Source organism: Saccostrea cucullata, unplaced genomic scaffold (genome assembly GCF_032062105.1).
Source record: "Saccostrea cucullata isolate Sc308-1 unplaced genomic scaffold, CSIRO_AGI_Scuc_v1 ctg956, whole genome shotgun sequence".
Classification (NCBI taxonomy): Eukaryota; Metazoa; Mollusca; class Bivalvia; order Ostreida; family Ostreidae; genus Saccostrea; species Saccostrea cuccullata.
Genome location: NW_026927687.1, coordinates 172,760 through 191,001, shown reverse-complemented (window position 1 = coordinate 191,001; position 18,242 = coordinate 172,760). Strand labels below are relative to the sequence as shown.

Sequence of the window (18,242 nt, the reverse complement as noted above, 5' to 3'; positions counted from 1 at the left end):
CATAACACAACAAAGAGATAATCAAGAAACATCACATTTGGGAAGCAATGTTGAAAAAAATATGTAATTATAGTTTGAATCTAAAACATTAAGTACATTACTTAGAGATTTTGCTTGAAGATATTTCATGATCCCATGGGACTGGTCAGAAGTAGGGGGAGCTTAAATTATACTAAGGTTTTTGGAGCAGTTGTCTTTGTACTTCATTAGATTTGCATCAAAGATGCATCTATGTTGTAACCATTCAGGATTTAGATGCTGCATTTACTCCAATGAATAAAGATAACCTACTTAATGACTTTAATTTTGTAGGAGGTAAAAAGCTGATCTCATTTCCAAGTTTTACCTTGATTTTAAGACCAATTAGAATCTCTAGCAAGTATGAAAAGTCAAATGGTTCTGCCTGAACTGTGTCTACAACCATGTTGGCTATTGGCATACAAAGGGAAATAACTAATACCATTGATTGGGATTATAACCAAGTCTCTTAAGCTTACAGGGCAAGTGGTCCACAAGTAGCCAGCAGCTGGGTTTATAACTCCATTATTAAAACACCCGTCTGCTGGAGGGGTCAGGGGGCCAGGGTTTGAATCCTGATCTGCATGGTCTTCTGAATTTTGATCCTTCAGGAATCGGAGCAAAGGACAGGCCCTTGGATTATTTGAGATACAGAGAAACCTGTCTGTTCCTGACACTATTACTGATTGGTACCAAGGAATTTGTTTAACAAGACAACATTCCAAATTCAGATGTTTTAAATTATTGAATTTCTTGAATCATAAGTTTAGACCATATAAGACAAGATTTCAGATTCACCAAATCAAATTAGACAAGTTTCACTGTACTATAGAGAATGAACACAATCGACAGTTTAACAAAACAACTGACATAATTATTATATCAGATATCTTTACTATAAAGCATCTCATTTGTAACAAAGAAATAACAGTGAGGAAAAAAACAAATATACAGGGCTACACTCAAATGATCACACTCCCATACTCGGACGATAATTCATTGTCAGACATTTTGTTGTACTGTGAAGACATAGATTGAAGTAAATATTATTCCTGACATTTTTATTTGAAGTTCATCAATTTGATAGTCATATCCTCACTAATATGTCAGAGGAAACATGCCATATTATGTTAATAAGTTATATGTGTGAAAAGTATCAGCTCCACAAATAAAAGAGTCAGAAAACTCGGATATTTCAGGTAATTAAATAAATCATGGTTTAGAGTATCCATCCCTTTCCTTGAACTGCAGTTTTTCCAACAGTTGGTTTATGGAAAATATCACAGCAAAGTAGGGGAGGTAAGAAACTCAACAGAAAATATACATAGAGCATATTATACCTACTCAAATATTGGTCTATTTACTTTCATAATTATTTAAGTCTGCCCATCAAAACTTTTTAGTCTGTCAATGAACACATCTTTGAAATGACAGAATCTTCAATAATCAATCAAATTGCTTCCTTTAATAAATTTTCCTCTGTTAAAACTACAAGTTTTTTTTTATGATAATTGATTTTTTCTGAAATCCTACTCAACTATTCCTTTGATATTTTGTAAAATATACTGTACAGTGGTCTGAAGATGATCCACTTAACAATGTAATTATCTTATTCAAAGGTGAAACATTACATCATAATATAAGGCATTCTCAGGCCTTAAAACTCAATGATTTGATTATAGTGCAATTATTTCACTAAACACAAAAGCTATCACATTCAGTTGTGTATGGAGACTTATCACATGATACATTCTACAAATGTCATTAAAGTGGGGAATATTTTAAATTTAATATCATCATACTTTGTAGTTTTTATGGGTTTATAGAACGGTCATGCTCCACATTTCAAAATAACCTGAGTGATACATCATGATAGATAATACTGCACACCCTCTCTCTCTCCTCTCCCTCACACACATACACACACACAAAGCAATGAGCTACAAAATAAATAACATTGCACTCTAAAAGTCTGGTCCTCTACAGTCATCAGCTGCTGATCTGACCGGTGGGGAATTCCATGGAGGGGGAGTGGCGTATTTCCTTGTAGCATGGTCGACAGACGGGGACTGGGCGCCGTGACATGTGACCAGGCAGGGGGATATTTTTGGCAATACACCGCATACAGAATACTTCACCACATCTCCAGCAATGGAACTAAAAAATACAGAACTAGAATTAAATATACATCAACACATCACAGCTAAAAACCCTACAAAATATACTATGACATCTCCAGCAATGGAACTAGAAAATACAAAACCAGAATTAACGAGAAATCTGTGCGCTAATGCTCACTAGGAATACCCCCACTCTGATGTAAATAAACTAAGGAATTAAGTCACACAATTAACCAACAAAAAGTGTACATCCAAAAATACTAAAATCGGTACTCGGTTACTCGGATGTATATTTTTGAATATTTTGTAGCTTATTTATTAATGCAATAAACAATCCGTTTTTAAACGTAAAATGCTCTTTGTATTTGTACATACAGTAATTAGGGTTTCCAACACCTCTAAATGACCGTTATCGCCTTTGGCTGTGTTTATATAGTAATTATCGTGACCAAGCACCTGCTACCTGGCCTTCTCACCTTGGCCGTCTTTTACCATTATATTTGATTTGCTTTGTTTGTTTTCACTGAACATCGTTTAAGGTCTATTGTGTTTAAATAAATTTGATAATTTTGTCAATTTTCCGAAAGGCCGCAAGTTCTCGGAAAAGAGACAGATATTACATGTGCGATTGTTGATATCGTTTTGTTTGATTACACGCTGATACAAATGGTTGAAGGCGAAGGCTTTTAAAAACTTATGTCCATCGTTGCACTAAACTACAAAATTCCGTCCCGAAATACTATATAAAATAGGAGTGAAAAAGTGGGCGAAAATCCGCTCTGTTATGAGAACTCAAGGTCAAGTTCAAGTTGATACTGCACGTAGCTCTGACGACTGATAGGGCGTCAAATGCAACAAAGAGTTACAATTTACGGAACGAGTATTTTTTTTTAAACAAAAACTGTGTGAACCACTAAATTATGATTTTATTTCTTGAGTTTATCTGATATTTAAAACAAATGTTATATTAAATTTCGTCGGACACGAAGTGCTTATCATTGTTTACATCAGAAATACATTTACGGGTAAACCTCCTATCAAAGCATGTGGTTGTATTTCTACAATATATTTCAATGTTTTACAGTCATCAATTTACTTGTTCATATATATTTTCACTTTTTACCGAGTAACCGGGTACTCGATCGGAAAAACGTCCGAGTAACCGAGTACTAAAAATTGACCGATTTGACATCCCTAAAATAAACACTATCATGTTAATATACACAAGTTCAATTATGGACAGATGCACAGAAAAATATGAAATTGACATCGGATTCATATCAAAAATAATCCAACCATATGGCATGCCTCAACAAAGAGTGTACTAAAATTTCAAGCATCTGCTATCATGGCTATGATTAATTGATGAGAAAACTGAGACGAAAAATTTGTTATGTATGAAACAGACAGACACACAGACAAACAGGAAGTTAAAATCGAATCTGACCAAAAATGTATCCCACCGTATGACATGCCTCAAAGAAGATTGTGTGAAAATTTCAAGCATCTGCGATGAGTACTTTCTAAGAAAAGTGCGACAAAAATTTGTTATGTATGAAACGGACAGACGCACAGACAAACAGGAAGTTGACATCGAGTTTGACCAAAAATGTATCCCATCATATGGCATGCCTCAGAGAAGATTGTGTTAAAATTTCAAGCATCTGCGATAAGTAGTTGCTGAGAAAAGTGCGACGAAAATTTATGTATGAAACGGACAGACGCACGGACAAACAGGATGTTGACATCGGATTTGACCAAAAATGTATCCCACCGTATGGCATGCCTCAGAGAAGATTGTGTTAAAATTTCAAGCATCTGCCATAAGTAGTTGCTGAGAAAAGTGCGACGAAAATTTGTTACGGACAGACAGGCGGACAGCTAGACAGACGGACAGACAGACACACAAGGGTAAAACAGTATACCCCCCTCTCCTTCGGAGCGGGGGTATAAATATAAGTCAACACATCACAGCTTAAAACCCTACAAAACACACCACCACATCTCCAACAATGGAAGTAAAAAAAATTAAAAAAAAAAAAAAAACCAACAGAATCAAAATATAAGTCAACACACCACAGCTAAAAACCCTACAAAATATACTACGACATCTCCAGCAATAGAACTAGAAAATACAAAACCAGAATTAAAATATAATCAACACATCACAGTAAAAAAAAAACCCACAAAACTTTCAGCAACAAAGCAAAAAAAAAAAAAAATACAAAATTTAATTTTTGTGTCATACAGTTTAACATGGTTTAAACTGTATGACACAAAAATTAGTTATCAAATTGAATGTATTTTATATGACTATGCTACTACATGTAAATAGTATGCAGGCTGAATATACATGTACTATAATTTCAGGCAAAACAAAACTCTTTTGATATTTTTATTATAAATTCATGTTAGAATAAATTAAAGTACACACATACTGATATTTATTTTTACTACAGTGACCATGGTGACTGCATAACATGAAGAGTTAGTACATGTACTGCTTTGACCAATAACAACAGTGATGTTTATTTTGTTTCCCGGGCTCAGAATCTGCGATATTAACTTCCCTGTTCTATAAATAGAATTTTATTTTGTCTACAAGTACTCTAGTAACCTTGTCTGGGTGACTTTTGAGAACATCCGTTATTTATTTAGGAAGTACTAACAAAGACCATCAACAGTACTAGAGTATACACCAATAGTACATATCTACAGACATACATCAGAGTGTACCACCAAGACAACTACAGGTCAAAGAGCAGAAATCTGATCCAGTGAATTGTAAATTATTTCATTGATTAGGGCTAGGACTTTGTACTGGTTAATCATATCATTATGTCACACATTCAAGCCTTTTAAGAGGTTAAATGTTTTAACTCTATCAGGAAACACTGAAAATCAGATTATAAAATAAAATTGTATGCAAAGGGACATAACTCCATAAATATTCAGCACAATTCTGTGAAATACATTTTGGTAAGAAATTCTGAACTTTTTAGTGTATTGTTCCATCCAATTGAATTGGGGTGATGGGGTCAGGGCCTGGGGGGGGGGGGGGGTGAAACTTCTAGCCCTATCCCTGATTTTGACTGTACTTTGCCTCTGTAAAATACAATCATGTATAAAATATGCCTTGCCTTTTTTGTAAAACTATTTTTAAAATATTAAAGAAGCACAGTTACAGCTAAAGTTATAAATATTGGAAAACTAATAATATATATAAGCCTTGCCTTTTTAGTAAAACTATTAAATGGAGATGCACAGCTACAGTTGTGAATATTGCGAAATGATTTCCAATCAATGGCCACGCTGTTCATCTCAAACAAAAGCAAGTCCAAGCTTAGCTGGTCCCTCCCCACCGAGCACATACTGGAGTCAAGGGAACCAGTTTCTATACCTGTTCGTTGGGTATTTAGGTCACCATGACCCGATCTAGACAACTGTGAACTGGACTCATCAAACCCCGATTCATTATCACTCTTGAGGTCGATGAGATCGTTTATGTCTTTTGATTTGGTGTTTTGTTCCAGTTTAGTATCACATTCTCCGTTGACCGTAATTTTCTCGGATTTCTCTGTAACAGAATTCTCCACGGATTCCTTGAGATTATCCAGAGACTCCATGGATAATCCACCATTCAGTTTTTTCTGTATCACATCCTCGGATTTCCCCAACAGCTGACAGATCTGTGTCACTCTCTACAAAACAAAACTTCACTTAAAATTAATACATTTAAAATAACAAATCTACAATAACAAAACCTCACATAAAATAAATACAGTAAAATTCATTTCAAAGGTGCTCCACCAATTCTAAGCTGAACCTTGCTGAACTGAACTGAACTGAACTGAACTGAAGAAATGCATTTAGATTTGGGGGAGTTCAAAGTTTGACAATTAATTTCCTCATTTTAGAAAGTTGATTAATGGAAACTTGAATGGTTTGATAGGTACAGGTATTAACAAGAATGAGAAAAAGTTTGAAGTGGAAACTTTGACTACTTTAAATTCAGTCATTTTAAATTTCATTTATAATTTTTTTATCACCAAAGTTCCAAATTTACAGTAAATTTACTGACAAAAATGTGAATGACTCCCAGTTTAAGAAATGAAAAACACTCTTATGACATTCTTCTCTTATGATCTCTAATGAGACCTTCTCTAGTAGACTGATGTGGTCCTCTAGTGAATCTGAGTGATCTTACCTTCTCTAGTAGACTGATGTGGTCCTCTAGTGAGTCTGAGTGATCTTACCTTCTCTAGTAGACTGATGTGGTCCTCTAGTGAGTCTGAGTGATCTTACCTTCTCTAGTAGACTGATGTGGTCCTCTAGTGAATCTGAGTGATCTTACCTTCTCTAGTAGACTGATGTGGTCTTCCAGTGAATCTGAGTGATCTTACCTTCTCTAGTAGACTGATGTGGTCCTCTAGTGAGTCTGAGTGATCTTACCTTCTCTAGTAGACTGATGTGGTCCTCTAGTGAATCTGAGTGATCTTACCTTCTCTAGTAGACTGATGTGGTCCTCTAGTGAGTCTGAGTGATCTTACCTTCTCTAGTAGACTGATGTGGTCCTCTAGTGAGTCTGAGTGATCTTACCTTCTCTAGTAGACTGATGTGGTCCTCTAGTGAGTCTGAGTGATCTTACCTTCTCTAGTAGACTGATGTGGTCCTCTAGTGAGTCTGAGTGATCTTACCTTCTCTAGTAGACTGATGTGGTCCTCTAGTGAATCTGAGTGATCTTACCTTCTCTAGTAGACTGATGTGGTCCTCTAGTGAGTCTGAGTGATCTTACCTTCTCTAGTAGACTGATGTGGTCTTCTAGTGAGTCTGAGTGATCTTACCTTCTCTAGTAGACTGATGTGGTCCTCTAGTGAGTCTGAGTGATCTTACCTTCTCCAGTAGACTGATGTGGTCCTCTAGTGAGTCTGAGTGATCTTACCTTCTCTAGTAGACTGATGTGGTCCTCTAGTGAATCTGAGTGATCTTACCTTCTCTAGTAGACTGATGTGGTCCTCTAGTGAGTCTGAGTGATCTTACCTTCTCCAGTAGACTGATGTGGTCCTCTAGTGAATCTGAGTGATCTTACCTTCTCTAGTAGACTGATGTGGTCCTCTAGTGAATCTGAGTGATCTTACCTTCTCTAGTAGACTGATGTGGTCCTCTAGTGAGTCTGAGTGATCTTACCTTCTCCAGTAGACTGATGTGGTCCTCTAGTGAATCTGAGTGATCTTACCTTCTCTAGTAGACTGATGTGGTCCTCTAGTGAATCTGAGTGATCTTACCTTCTCTAGTAGACTGATGTGGTCCTCTAGTGAATCTGAGTGATCTTACCTTCTCTAGTAGACTGATGTGGTCCTCTAGTGAGTCTGAGTGATCTTACCTTCTCCAGTAGACTGATGTGGTCCTCTAGTGAGTCTGAGTGAGTGATCTTACCTTCTCTAGTAGACTGATGTGGTCCTCTAGTGAGTCTGAGTGATCTTACCTTCTCTAGTAGACTGATGTGGTCCTCTAGTGAGTCTGAGTGATCTTACCTTCTCCAGTAGACTGATGTGGTCCTCTAGTGAGTCTGAGTGAGTGATCTTACCTTCTCTAGTAGACTGATGTGGTCCTCTAGTGAGTCTGAGTGATCTTACCTTCTCCAGTAGACTGATGTGGTCCTCTAGTGAGTCTGAGTGAGTGATCTTACCTTCTCTAGTAGACTGATGTGGTCCTCTAGTGAGTCTGAGTGATCTTTGGCAGCGCTCAGAATGTCTGCAATCTGTTCTCTTGGATGAAGCCCTACATCATATCTGTGGTACATACCCTTCCAAAATCTGAAAAATATAACAAGATAAACTATATTTCACTCTCAAGAACTAACTTGAAATAATAAGTTTAAGGCATGTGCATTATTCATGTACTTGCAGAGATGTGAAAGTGTGGGGTGGGTCACAATTTTACCTGAAGAACTAAGAGCTTGGGTTAGGTGATAGTGTGGGGTGGGTCATATTTTTACTTACTTGACATTCTGGGAGTTGGGGTTGGGGTTGGGTGATAGTGTGTGTGTGGGGGTGGGGGGGGGGGGTGTCACTGTTTTACTTAGTTGATGTTCTGAGAGCTGGTATTGGGTGATAGTGTGTGTGTGTGGGGGGTGTCAGTTTTACTTACTTGATGTTCTGAGAGCTGGTATTGGGTGATCATGTGTGTTTGTGTGTGTGTGTGTGTGGGGGGGGGGGTCATGTTTTACTTACTTGACATCCTGAGAGCTGGTGTTGGGTGATAGTGTGTGTGTGGGGGGGGGGGGGATGGGTGTCACCCATTTTACTTACTTGACGTTCTGAGAGCTGGTGTTGGGTGATAGAGTAGGTTGGGTCAACTCATACTCTTTCTTGTAGAGAGGATTCAGGAATTCTGACATGTGCTTCTTCATATGGCCCCACAAGGAATAGGTTCTCTCACTCAATCTATAACAAAAATAATTGAGGAAAAATTAACAGTAAGTTACTTAAAATATTTGATATAAATAAAGTGAGATGACCATTGGTTCTCACAGTCACTCAAATATTACAGCTATCCTGAGCATACTAGGCATCTCCCCAGGATCCAAATTATAATTATAGATAATTATAACAAAAATTCATTGCTTAGCACACCAGGATGATTTCACATAAGGGAAATTTGAAATGTGAAGTCTTGATTTAGGGTTTGTAAAATTCTTTTAACATTAAAGTACAATATGAAAATTTCACCCTATATCTCTCAGATAAAAAATATGACATGGTTCCTTTTTTGGGGATATAAAAAATGAATTAATAATGATTTAGAAATATGTACAATATTTTTACAGTTGATATGCTCTGAGCAATATGGACCCTTGCATGATCGAGATTTAATGTAATTCTCATCTATAAGTTTCTTTAAAAGTTTACTTTCATATATGACAGATAGAAAATGGATGTATAAAAGACAAATTAGGACCCTGTACAAGAATGAAAATATCTAACTCTGAAAACTTACCTAAGATCCAGCCTGTCTTTCTCACAGTTCCCTATAAAGGTTCCAAACTGACATGAGTATACATGGTCATGAATGGTCAGAAGGAATCGTTCGTTGAACTGGAATGCACAAGGGTACTGCTGCATCAACTGCCACACAGCCTCAATGAACTGTGTGAACACTGGCGACGTCTCCTTATTGTCTGGCGTCTCCAGGAAACCGCAGCGGTCCGTGAATTTATGGCCGAACGATAACCACTCCTTCTCTATCAGCGCCTACAGAAGATTATACATTTCTATATTGATGCTTATTAACATACCATATTTACCTAAGAATTTCATAAATTTTGTACATATACACATGTAAATCATGGTCATGCATTAGACTAGTATATCTGAAACCCCTAGGCCTAGGTTAGAATCATATCATGGTTCATCATTAGACTTATCAGAGAACTTGTCACTGAAAACCCTGGGTAGCCAGCAGGATTAGTCAGAGAACACCTATCTGAAACCATTGGGCTGACCTATTGTGGGTGTCCAGTATTAGACTAGTTAGATAATACCTAACTTTAAAAACCCTGAGCAGCCAGTATAAGACAACTCAGAGAACTCCTACCTGATAGCCCTGGGCAGTCCTATGGTAAGTGTCCAGTATTAAGACAAATCATAGAACTCCTACCTGGAGTCCCTGGGCTGTCTTTAGTAGGGGTCCAGCATCAGACTATACATAGACAGAAAACACCTACCTGGAATCCCTGGGCTGTCCTGTAGTAGGGGTCCAACATCAGACTAGAAAGTGAGCAGGTCTGAGCAGTTCTATCCCAGCCATCAGAACAGTGCACCAAAACACTCTGCCCATTCTTCACTGCCTGGAATAAACCAATAAACAAAAAGTAAATAAACAAATGAACAACCAATAAACAACCAATATCTTCACAGCCTGAAATAAACGAAAAATTAATGGGCGAAGCCCATTATGCAAATTACCCCATGTTTCCCACCATTGTTGATGTCCCTGGCATACTAAACTAGACAGTGATTCCTTATATTTCCATCTCATTGTTAAATGAAATTGTAGATTCAGATTTTAAAAATGGCCTTCTTAGCTCCTGACCTATTGACCTGACAAATTTACATTCTGGTAGAATTATCAAGAAATCAACTCCCCTAACTTTCAAATAGTTATCACAGAGAAAAGAATTAGAAATGGAAATATAAGATGCTCATCATAAATTGTTAGATGTACTCAGCCTCTGCTATGAACATTGAGATACATGTATCTAGAGTAACCTTACTTCTGTTATGAAATCTAATATGACTAGACTTACCTCTGCCATGAACACTGAGGTGTCTACACATACCTCTGCTATGAACACTGAGGTGTCTACACATACCTCTGCTATGAACACTGAGGTGTCTACACTTACCTCTGCTATGAACACTGAGGTGTATACACTTACCTCTGCTATGAACACTGAGGTGTCTACACTTACCTCTGCTATGAACACTGAGGTGTCTAGACCTACCTCTGCTAAAACACTGAGGTGTCTACACATACCTCTGCTATGAACACTGAGGTGTCTACACTTACCTCTGCTATGAACACTGAGGTGTATACACTTACCTCTGCTATGAACACTGAGGTGTCTACACTTACCTCTGCCATGAACACTGAGGTGTCTACACTTACCTCTGCTATGAACACTGAGGTGTATACACTTACCTCTGCTATGAACACTGAGGTGTCTACACTTACCTCTGCTATGAACACTGAGGTGTCTAGACCTACCTCTGCTAAAACACTGAGGTGTCTACACATACCTCTGCTATGAACACTGAGGTGTCTACACTTACCTATTTTATGAACATTGAGGTGTCTAGTACAGACATACCTCTGCTATGAACACTGAGGTGCATAGACATACCTCTGCTATGAACACTGAGGTGTCTACACTTACCTCTGCTATGAACACTGAGGTGTCTACATCTACCTCTGCTATAAACACTGAGGTGCCTAGTACAGACATACCTCTGCTATGAACACTGAGGTGCATAGACATACCTCTGCTATGAACACTGAGGTGTCTACACATACCTCTGCTATGAACATTAAGGTACCCAGACTTACCTCTGCTATGAACACTGAGGTGTCAACACATACCTCTGCTATGAACACTGAGGTGCATAGACATACCTCTGCTATGAACACTGATGTGTCTACACTTACCTCTGCTATGAACACTGAGGTGTCTACACTTACCTATTTTATGAACACTGATGTGCCTAGTACAGACATACCTCTGCTATGAACACTGAGGTGTCTACACTTACCTCTGCTATGAACACTGAGGTGTCTACACTTACCTCTGCTATGAACACTGAGGTGTCTACACTTACCTATTTTATGAACACTGATGTGCCTAGTACAGACATACCTCTGCTATGAACACTGAGGTGTCTACACTTACCTCTGCTATGAACACTGAGGTGTCTACACTTACCTCTGCTATGAACACTGAGGTGTCTAGAACAGACTTACCTCTGCTATGAACACTGAGGTGCATAGACATACCTCTGCTATGAACACTGAGTTGTCTACACTTACCTCTGCTATGAACACTGAGGTGTCGAGAACAGACTTATTTCTGCTATGAACACTGAAGTGCCTAGTACAGACATACCTCTGCTATGAACACTGAGTTGTCTACACATACCTCTGCTATGAACACTGAGGTGTCGAGAACAGACTTATTTCTGCTATGAACACTGAAGTGCCTATACTTACCTCTGCTATGAACACTGAGGTGTCGAGAACTGACTTGATGTGTTTGAGCCAGCTGCTTGTCTCCAGTCCTTGAAGAAATGCTGACATGGAAGGATTTTTCATTTCACACACTGAAAACACAGATAAACAGATAAACTATATACAATACGGCGGATATCAGGTTTAGAATAAATTGTCCACTTGTTTAACGTTCAGTGATTATTTAAGAGAAAGTAACCTCCCTCCTACCATGACCACCTGTGATTTATGTTTAATAGCATACCTCATTAATTTTAACACGATTGTTTAATTTTTTTCCCTTTGCATATACTTGATAAACTGTGCAGTTACTTTTTCCAAACAGATGCATTTTCCAGTAGTTTGAAATATTTTTTGATATTCTTTGACCTACAGACATACATGTACTGTACAGCATTTATCTGATCGTCCTGTAGTTGTTGTAGGCTGGCCCCAATATTGACTTACCGTCCAGTAGTTTTTGTAGACTAGCCCTCATGACGTGGATGTTCTCGATGCCACAAAACTGGAACTTGATGTCTGTGTAGTGGTTGTCATTCTCGTAACCTTTTCCCGCAGCCTTGTTAGCCATCGCATTTATCTGTAATATAAAAACTAAATCATCCTGCTTAGATAACCTGAAATTCTCCACTGACTAATAACCACCAACCCAAACAGGCAGAACAAAGGTGTGAAATATTGGATGGTCTCAATATTAAACCAAGGAAGGCTATTTACAATGGTTATTGGTAATGTTTTGACAATAGAATCCAAAGTGCCACACAAACTACAATGATATCATTAAGGTGGCTCATTACATCCACAGTTTATTTTAGATTTCAATACAGCACCACTTATAATGTAGATGTCAAATATCCAGATGGGAGTATTGATATCATAAATATTTTTTATAGAATTTTTTAGTTTTTGTTTTATTTTAGTGAAATGTTTTATTTCAGCTTTATTATTCACAGAATTTCAGAACTTTCAGTGTCAAATGATGGGCATCTTCGTAAGACAAATACACACAAACATTTTAAAAATGTGTTCTGAAGAGACAAGGAATGTATTTCAATAAATTACATGTGTCTAATTGAATGAAGAAAGTTTAAACGAAATGAAAAATCCAATTTAAAAAATATTTGGTATAAAAAGTCCACTTTCAAGAGTTATCTTTCCTAATTAGCCAAGACTCAAAACACTAAGGAACGTTTGACATTACATCTAAAATGCAGAACAAAGGTTTAAATTGCCAGAGTATACATTTAAATTTATAAAGCAAAAATATAAATTAACACCAACACAGTTAAAAGTGCGAGTAATTTCAACAAGATTGTAGATTTTAACTCGAATTTCCTCCATACAAACATGTCATTGATTGATAGAGCTCACTGAATGCATGGCTATGAAATTGACATTACTTGTTTGGTGAAGATTTGACAGTTGCTTTCTTTTGTTTCTGCCTAAAAGCAATTCTTCTTGGTTTATGCATAATGAATCCGTTACTTTGTTTTCACTGTGTACAACACTGCATGTTTCATTTATTTTTAAAGCGTTTTAAAGGTCAGGGTCATATCATAGAGGTATCTATACAACTCGTCCCCTGAGCAAACCGGTCGACACAATGGAGGTTTATTTTTTTGTGTAGTACGTCATCAAAAAGTGGTGTAATGAGCCTCCTTAATACATCAAACTACAATGATATCAATACATCAGAATCTCACCTTTGGCCTGGTGTCCACAACGTACATGAACTCTGATTTAGGGTTGGGGTTGGATTTTAGAATGCAGTGTAGTAATTGTTCATCTTCCATGCAGCGGGCCCGAAATCCAGAAAGAGGCTGACTGCATCGACAAATGGCTGCCTAGAAACAACAGCAGATAAATACAGTGTCAGTGTTCTCCTGTCTCTGAGTTTAACCTCAGTCTGTTGGAGTTCAAGATAAGGAGGTTGAACTTTATATATTTTGAAATATGACATGTTCATTTGACTGGGGTTAACTTATCTGGGTTTTACTGTGATTTGTTTACATGGCTCGGTTTTACGTACCTGGGTTTTACTGTGAAAGTAAGATAAGACAGGAAGTCGCCCACGGCTGCGGAATTTAGAACTGCCGAGGATGATTGGTGTCGACGCTGAGGCGGGAACAAATAGGTGTCTGGGATAGGTATCACAAAGCTGTCAACAAAATCAAAGTACTGAAAGTACTAATACTGTCATTAAATAAATCAACAAAGTCAGTCATATAATAGTCAAAGATAACAAAAAGGTGTCTGGGATATGTATCACAAAGCTGTCAACAAAAATATATCATACAAACAGATTATTTAGGTTAGTTAGATAAAGAGTAAAATACCTTACAGTGTCATCACAACAAGTGCATATTATTGTACATAACACAGAAAGGATCATTCAGGAATTAAGACAAAAATTACTGCCTAGACAGGTCTACGTTTTTCTCCTAAATTGTTGGATTTCTCACTCCAGAAAATGCTTTTTCCCAGCCTTGGGCCATAAAATTCTTGTACTAATGTACCTTTCGCTTATACCAATTCAATAACAGTTTCAGTAATAACCGCCTAGCCCTATAAGGTACCTGGTAAATTTTTGTTCTGCTTAGAGAGGGTTCAGTATTATGGTACCTCATTAATATTTTTCAATGTTAGAAATTAGCCAAGTTTAGTGCATAGTACTTTGTTCACTTTTGTTGAGACTGTGGAATAGTATATGAGAGTATATGATAGTAATATTTGTTCAAGTTACAAAATGGCCAGTGTACAATACCTCGTAATTTTTGTTGAGGTTGGAGAGGGACCAGTTCTGGTTAGGGACCCCCATCCTCAGATACTCAGACTGAGCATCGTACAGATCCCAGCCGTACGACTTCTCCATCCCATCCGCCGCAGAATAAACAAATGCATACAGCTTCTCTATGTCAGCTGAAAAGAAGAAACAGGGATTCAGTAAAAACTGTGACAAGAAAAGACAAATATAAAAATCTCAAATGTTAAAAGTATATTACAATTTCAAATTCAATTTTTAGAAAGAAAACTTTTTTAAATCATCTTGAAATTTGTGCACTTTGGATAAATTCTTTAAATCTTTAATAAGAGAGCTTGAAATGTTATATAAGCACTAATTTTACAGTTAACCAATCAGAACAGCAGCTGACCTGGTCTGGAGAGTTCCTGTAAGGAGGTAAAAATGTCCTGGCAGTCTCTGTCTCTAGGAATCACGAACGTAATACATCGGAAATCCTTACAGCGGATCTGTAGGGGGGATCCCCCAGCATTCAGGGGCTGCTTCTCTATACTGTACATGTGGGTGTGCAGGATCTATAAATAGAAATCCAGTACTGTACATGTGGGTGTGCAGGATCTATAAATAGAAATCCAGTACTGTACATGTGGGTGTGCAGGATCTATAAATAGAAATCCAGTACTGTACATGTGGGTGTGCAGGATCTATAAATAGAAATCCATTATAGTCATCAACAAAGGGGAGTCAACTCTGATTTTTATTCATTAGGATCGTTGGCCTTTAAGGACTTTAAGGTCTTTTGAGGGTCACTTTTTCTAAATGCCCTAATACAAATGCTACCACTTATCATGATTATGTTACAAGAATGTATATCCAGTTTGCCAACAGTAATTTGTATGAAAAAAATAAATGAATCTACAGTAGACAATTGGTAGATAGCATAAATTCAGGGTTTCAAAATTGCACTTTGTCATGATTGCAAACTGTTAAAAGATACACATATTTAAGAGCTAAAACTAAAGCAATATACGGAAATAACAGCATTAAACAAAATGCTAAGAATGAAATGGATTTTAATTTGGCACAATGCTTTTTCTTAGTGCAAATACTGAACATGCTGAAACATCAAAATTATAACAGCTAAATTATTTCAGTAAAGTACAAGCATAAAAGTATTTGTTCCCGGGCAGGCTTATACTAGTGGATCACTTGACAAATATTGGTTCTTGAGTTCTGGTTTGAAAATAGAAATGTTTTTTTCCTCATCATGATTGAGGAGAATGAATTATCAATATGACAGTAACAAATTGCTACACGATGCTGAACAAACAGTAACAACATAGAGCCTGAAGGTTCTTCACTAACGCTATCTAATCATCACAGACCCATAAAAGTCCATTATTTGGCCCAACAATCACTCGCAAAATGCTGATAAAGAGGGAAATTCTCCCAGGAATAGTCCTGGATAAAAAATAATACCGAGCTTGAACACCTATTGAGAACGACCAAATTGGGGCTATTTCTTAAAAGTCAATACCAAGAGCTGGTTACTGCCTGAAACATTATAGAAAATTTGTATCCAGAATAAAAATAACGGAGGTTCATGGAAATCGCTGGAGAGATATTTCTACAGACAATCAAGGGTCTGTATGATGCAGATAAGAAATTGATTTTATCATTTGGTAAAGCATTTAGAAACAATTACACATTGCATGACAAATACTACATGTAATGATATTACAGGCTTTTAAAACTTCAGACATCATTGCAGTCTTAATTTTCCTCCGGAAACTTCATCATAAATGTCTAACCCGCACCTCAGATCTCCACATTTTTTCCTTATTCAAAATAAGGAAAAAATGCGGACGGGAGTATTTGGACTAATTTTCCGCATTCATTCCAGATTTTCGTAGATTCAAATTTCCAGATTTTCTCCGTATTCAAAATATGGAGAAAATGTGGATGGAAGTATTTGGACTCTTTTTCCGTATTCTCTCCAGATTTCCGCATTTCCATATATACAAAATATGAAGGTATTTACTTGGTTGATAAAATGCGGAAATATGGAAATCTGGAGAAAATACGGAGTTAATCACATGGTTATAAAATGGCTAATAAAACCGCTACATGATGCATACATACATAAATATTTACAAAACCATCAACAATGTGCAAAATTATATACAATTTATTATATCATTATGAGAAAAAAAACATATAAATGAATGAACAAAATTACACATTATGTTCATGAGCAATGTATTGGATCTTATATCTTTGACAAACAAATAGGAGCATGTATGGAAAAAAAACTTATTTAAGCCACAAGTTCATCATGGAAAAAATGTGGCATTTTTTAATATTCATATTAAATAAATGGAAATTTATTCATTCTATTTAAGCAAAAGTGGGAGTGAAATGTTCAACACTATTAGATATTGGGGAAAAAATAACAATTGACATAGCATTGAATATTTACAAAACAAGAAAAATTTTTAGACATTTTTTATCAATCTGGATCACATTTGCCATTTTCTACCTGCATCCCTGATTCATATTTCTCACAATTCAATTTATATCTCAGGTCTGTGCTTTACACCCATCTGTCCAATAAAAATTTTCTTCAGACTTCTTTGTAATTTGTAAGGTCTCTGCATGTTTAATTTCTTGCAGCAGCACTTGCGGTCGAATTGGCAAATCCTATCAATTAAAAAAAAAGTACTTAAATTATAATGGTGCAATATTAATAAAATTTAAATTCATTGCTTTTATTCCTTTTAAAATCTTTTTATAAACACAAGTTTGGGTTCTTCAATTTAATATCAATTTGTTTAAAATATTTATAATAATGACAATCATAGTTGACTGTTTTTAATTATTAAACAAGCAATAAAAAAAGAAAAAAAAGAATATATATACCTCAAACATAACCATCCATGGACCAAGCTTTAAGCCCGTTAAAATCGCAGTAAGTTGAACAAGCACTTATTCTTTTTCAGAAATCTCCTCATGCACAGACGCTACCAAAAAAAAAAATGTATGGTAAATCATTGCTAGAGATTACAGCCCATGGCTCCCCAAAATTAACACCTTTAATTGTGGTTAACCATAATAAAATTCTATGAGCTGATTGAAAGATTTGAATCATGGGCATATATTGGCTGAAACGTATGTAGCCTGGTAGCTCAGTCCTAGGCCCTAGCCGCCTAGAGTATTTATTTTCATCATCACAGTGACACACATGTTAAAAAAAATATGACTGACCTACCGCATATGAAATACGTGTATCTGCATCTTTTGGTTGATACAGCAATACGATCTCAGGCTGTCTGGTCAACAAACTTCCTCCTTTAGACAGAGCAGACGTTGCAACATGGAGGCCAAGGTTAAATTTTGGCGGTCTGTTGTTTAAATTAATTGATCACTGAGCCCGACTTTTTGAAACATTCTTCCGATCCCGATCAAATTGTTCATAACATTCAGGAGAAACAGAGAACTGCTGTTAACTCCAAGACAGTTTTTATGCACCCAAATTTTTTCGGGGCGCATATTGTTTTTGTCCTGTCTGTCTGTTTAGCTGT

The 18,242-nt window shown here is 36.7% G+C and overlaps 1 protein-coding gene and 1 long non-coding RNA gene across 4 annotated transcripts in view; both read right to left on the bottom strand.

Annotated features, from left to right (window-relative positions):
• Nucleotides 1-892: 892 nt before the first annotated feature.
• Nucleotides 893-18,242, bottom strand: part of LOC134275224 (myotubularin-related protein 6-like) — a 42,511-nt gene continuing 25,161 nt past the window's right edge. For 2 of the 3 annotated variants that reach the window (XM_062757481.1, XM_062757480.1), the window contains exons 3-14: nt 15,074-15,236; nt 14,686-14,840; nt 13,951-14,079; nt 13,625-13,765; nt 12,369-12,501; nt 11,904-12,013; nt 9,865-9,987; nt 9,138-9,391; nt 8,450-8,584; nt 7,828-7,954; nt 5,372-5,839; nt 893-2,175 (exon numbers count right to left, since the gene is read on the bottom strand). In XM_062757481.1, the coding sequence (XP_062613465.1) occupies nt 2,008-2,175; nt 5,372-5,839; nt 7,828-7,954; nt 8,450-8,584; nt 9,138-9,391; nt 9,865-9,987; nt 11,904-12,013; nt 12,369-12,501; nt 13,625-13,765; nt 13,951-14,079; nt 14,686-14,840; nt 15,074-15,236 (2,106 nt within the window). In that variant the 3' untranslated portion in view covers nt 893-2,007. The remainder of the gene's footprint in view (nt 2,176-5,371; nt 5,840-7,827; nt 7,955-8,449; nt 8,585-9,137; nt 9,392-9,864; nt 9,988-11,903; nt 12,014-12,368; nt 12,502-13,624; nt 13,766-13,950; nt 14,080-14,685; nt 14,841-15,073; nt 15,237-18,242) is intronic. The other variant, XM_062757483.1, reaches the window with a different exon arrangement.
• LOC134275222 (uncharacterized) lies at nt 17,180-18,112 on the bottom strand. The gene is made up of 3 exons (XR_009993779.1): nt 17,930-18,112; nt 17,581-17,681; nt 17,180-17,361 (listed from the first exon to the last, which is right to left on the bottom strand). It is a non-coding gene; the product is annotated as an uncharacterized LOC134275222 (long non-coding RNA).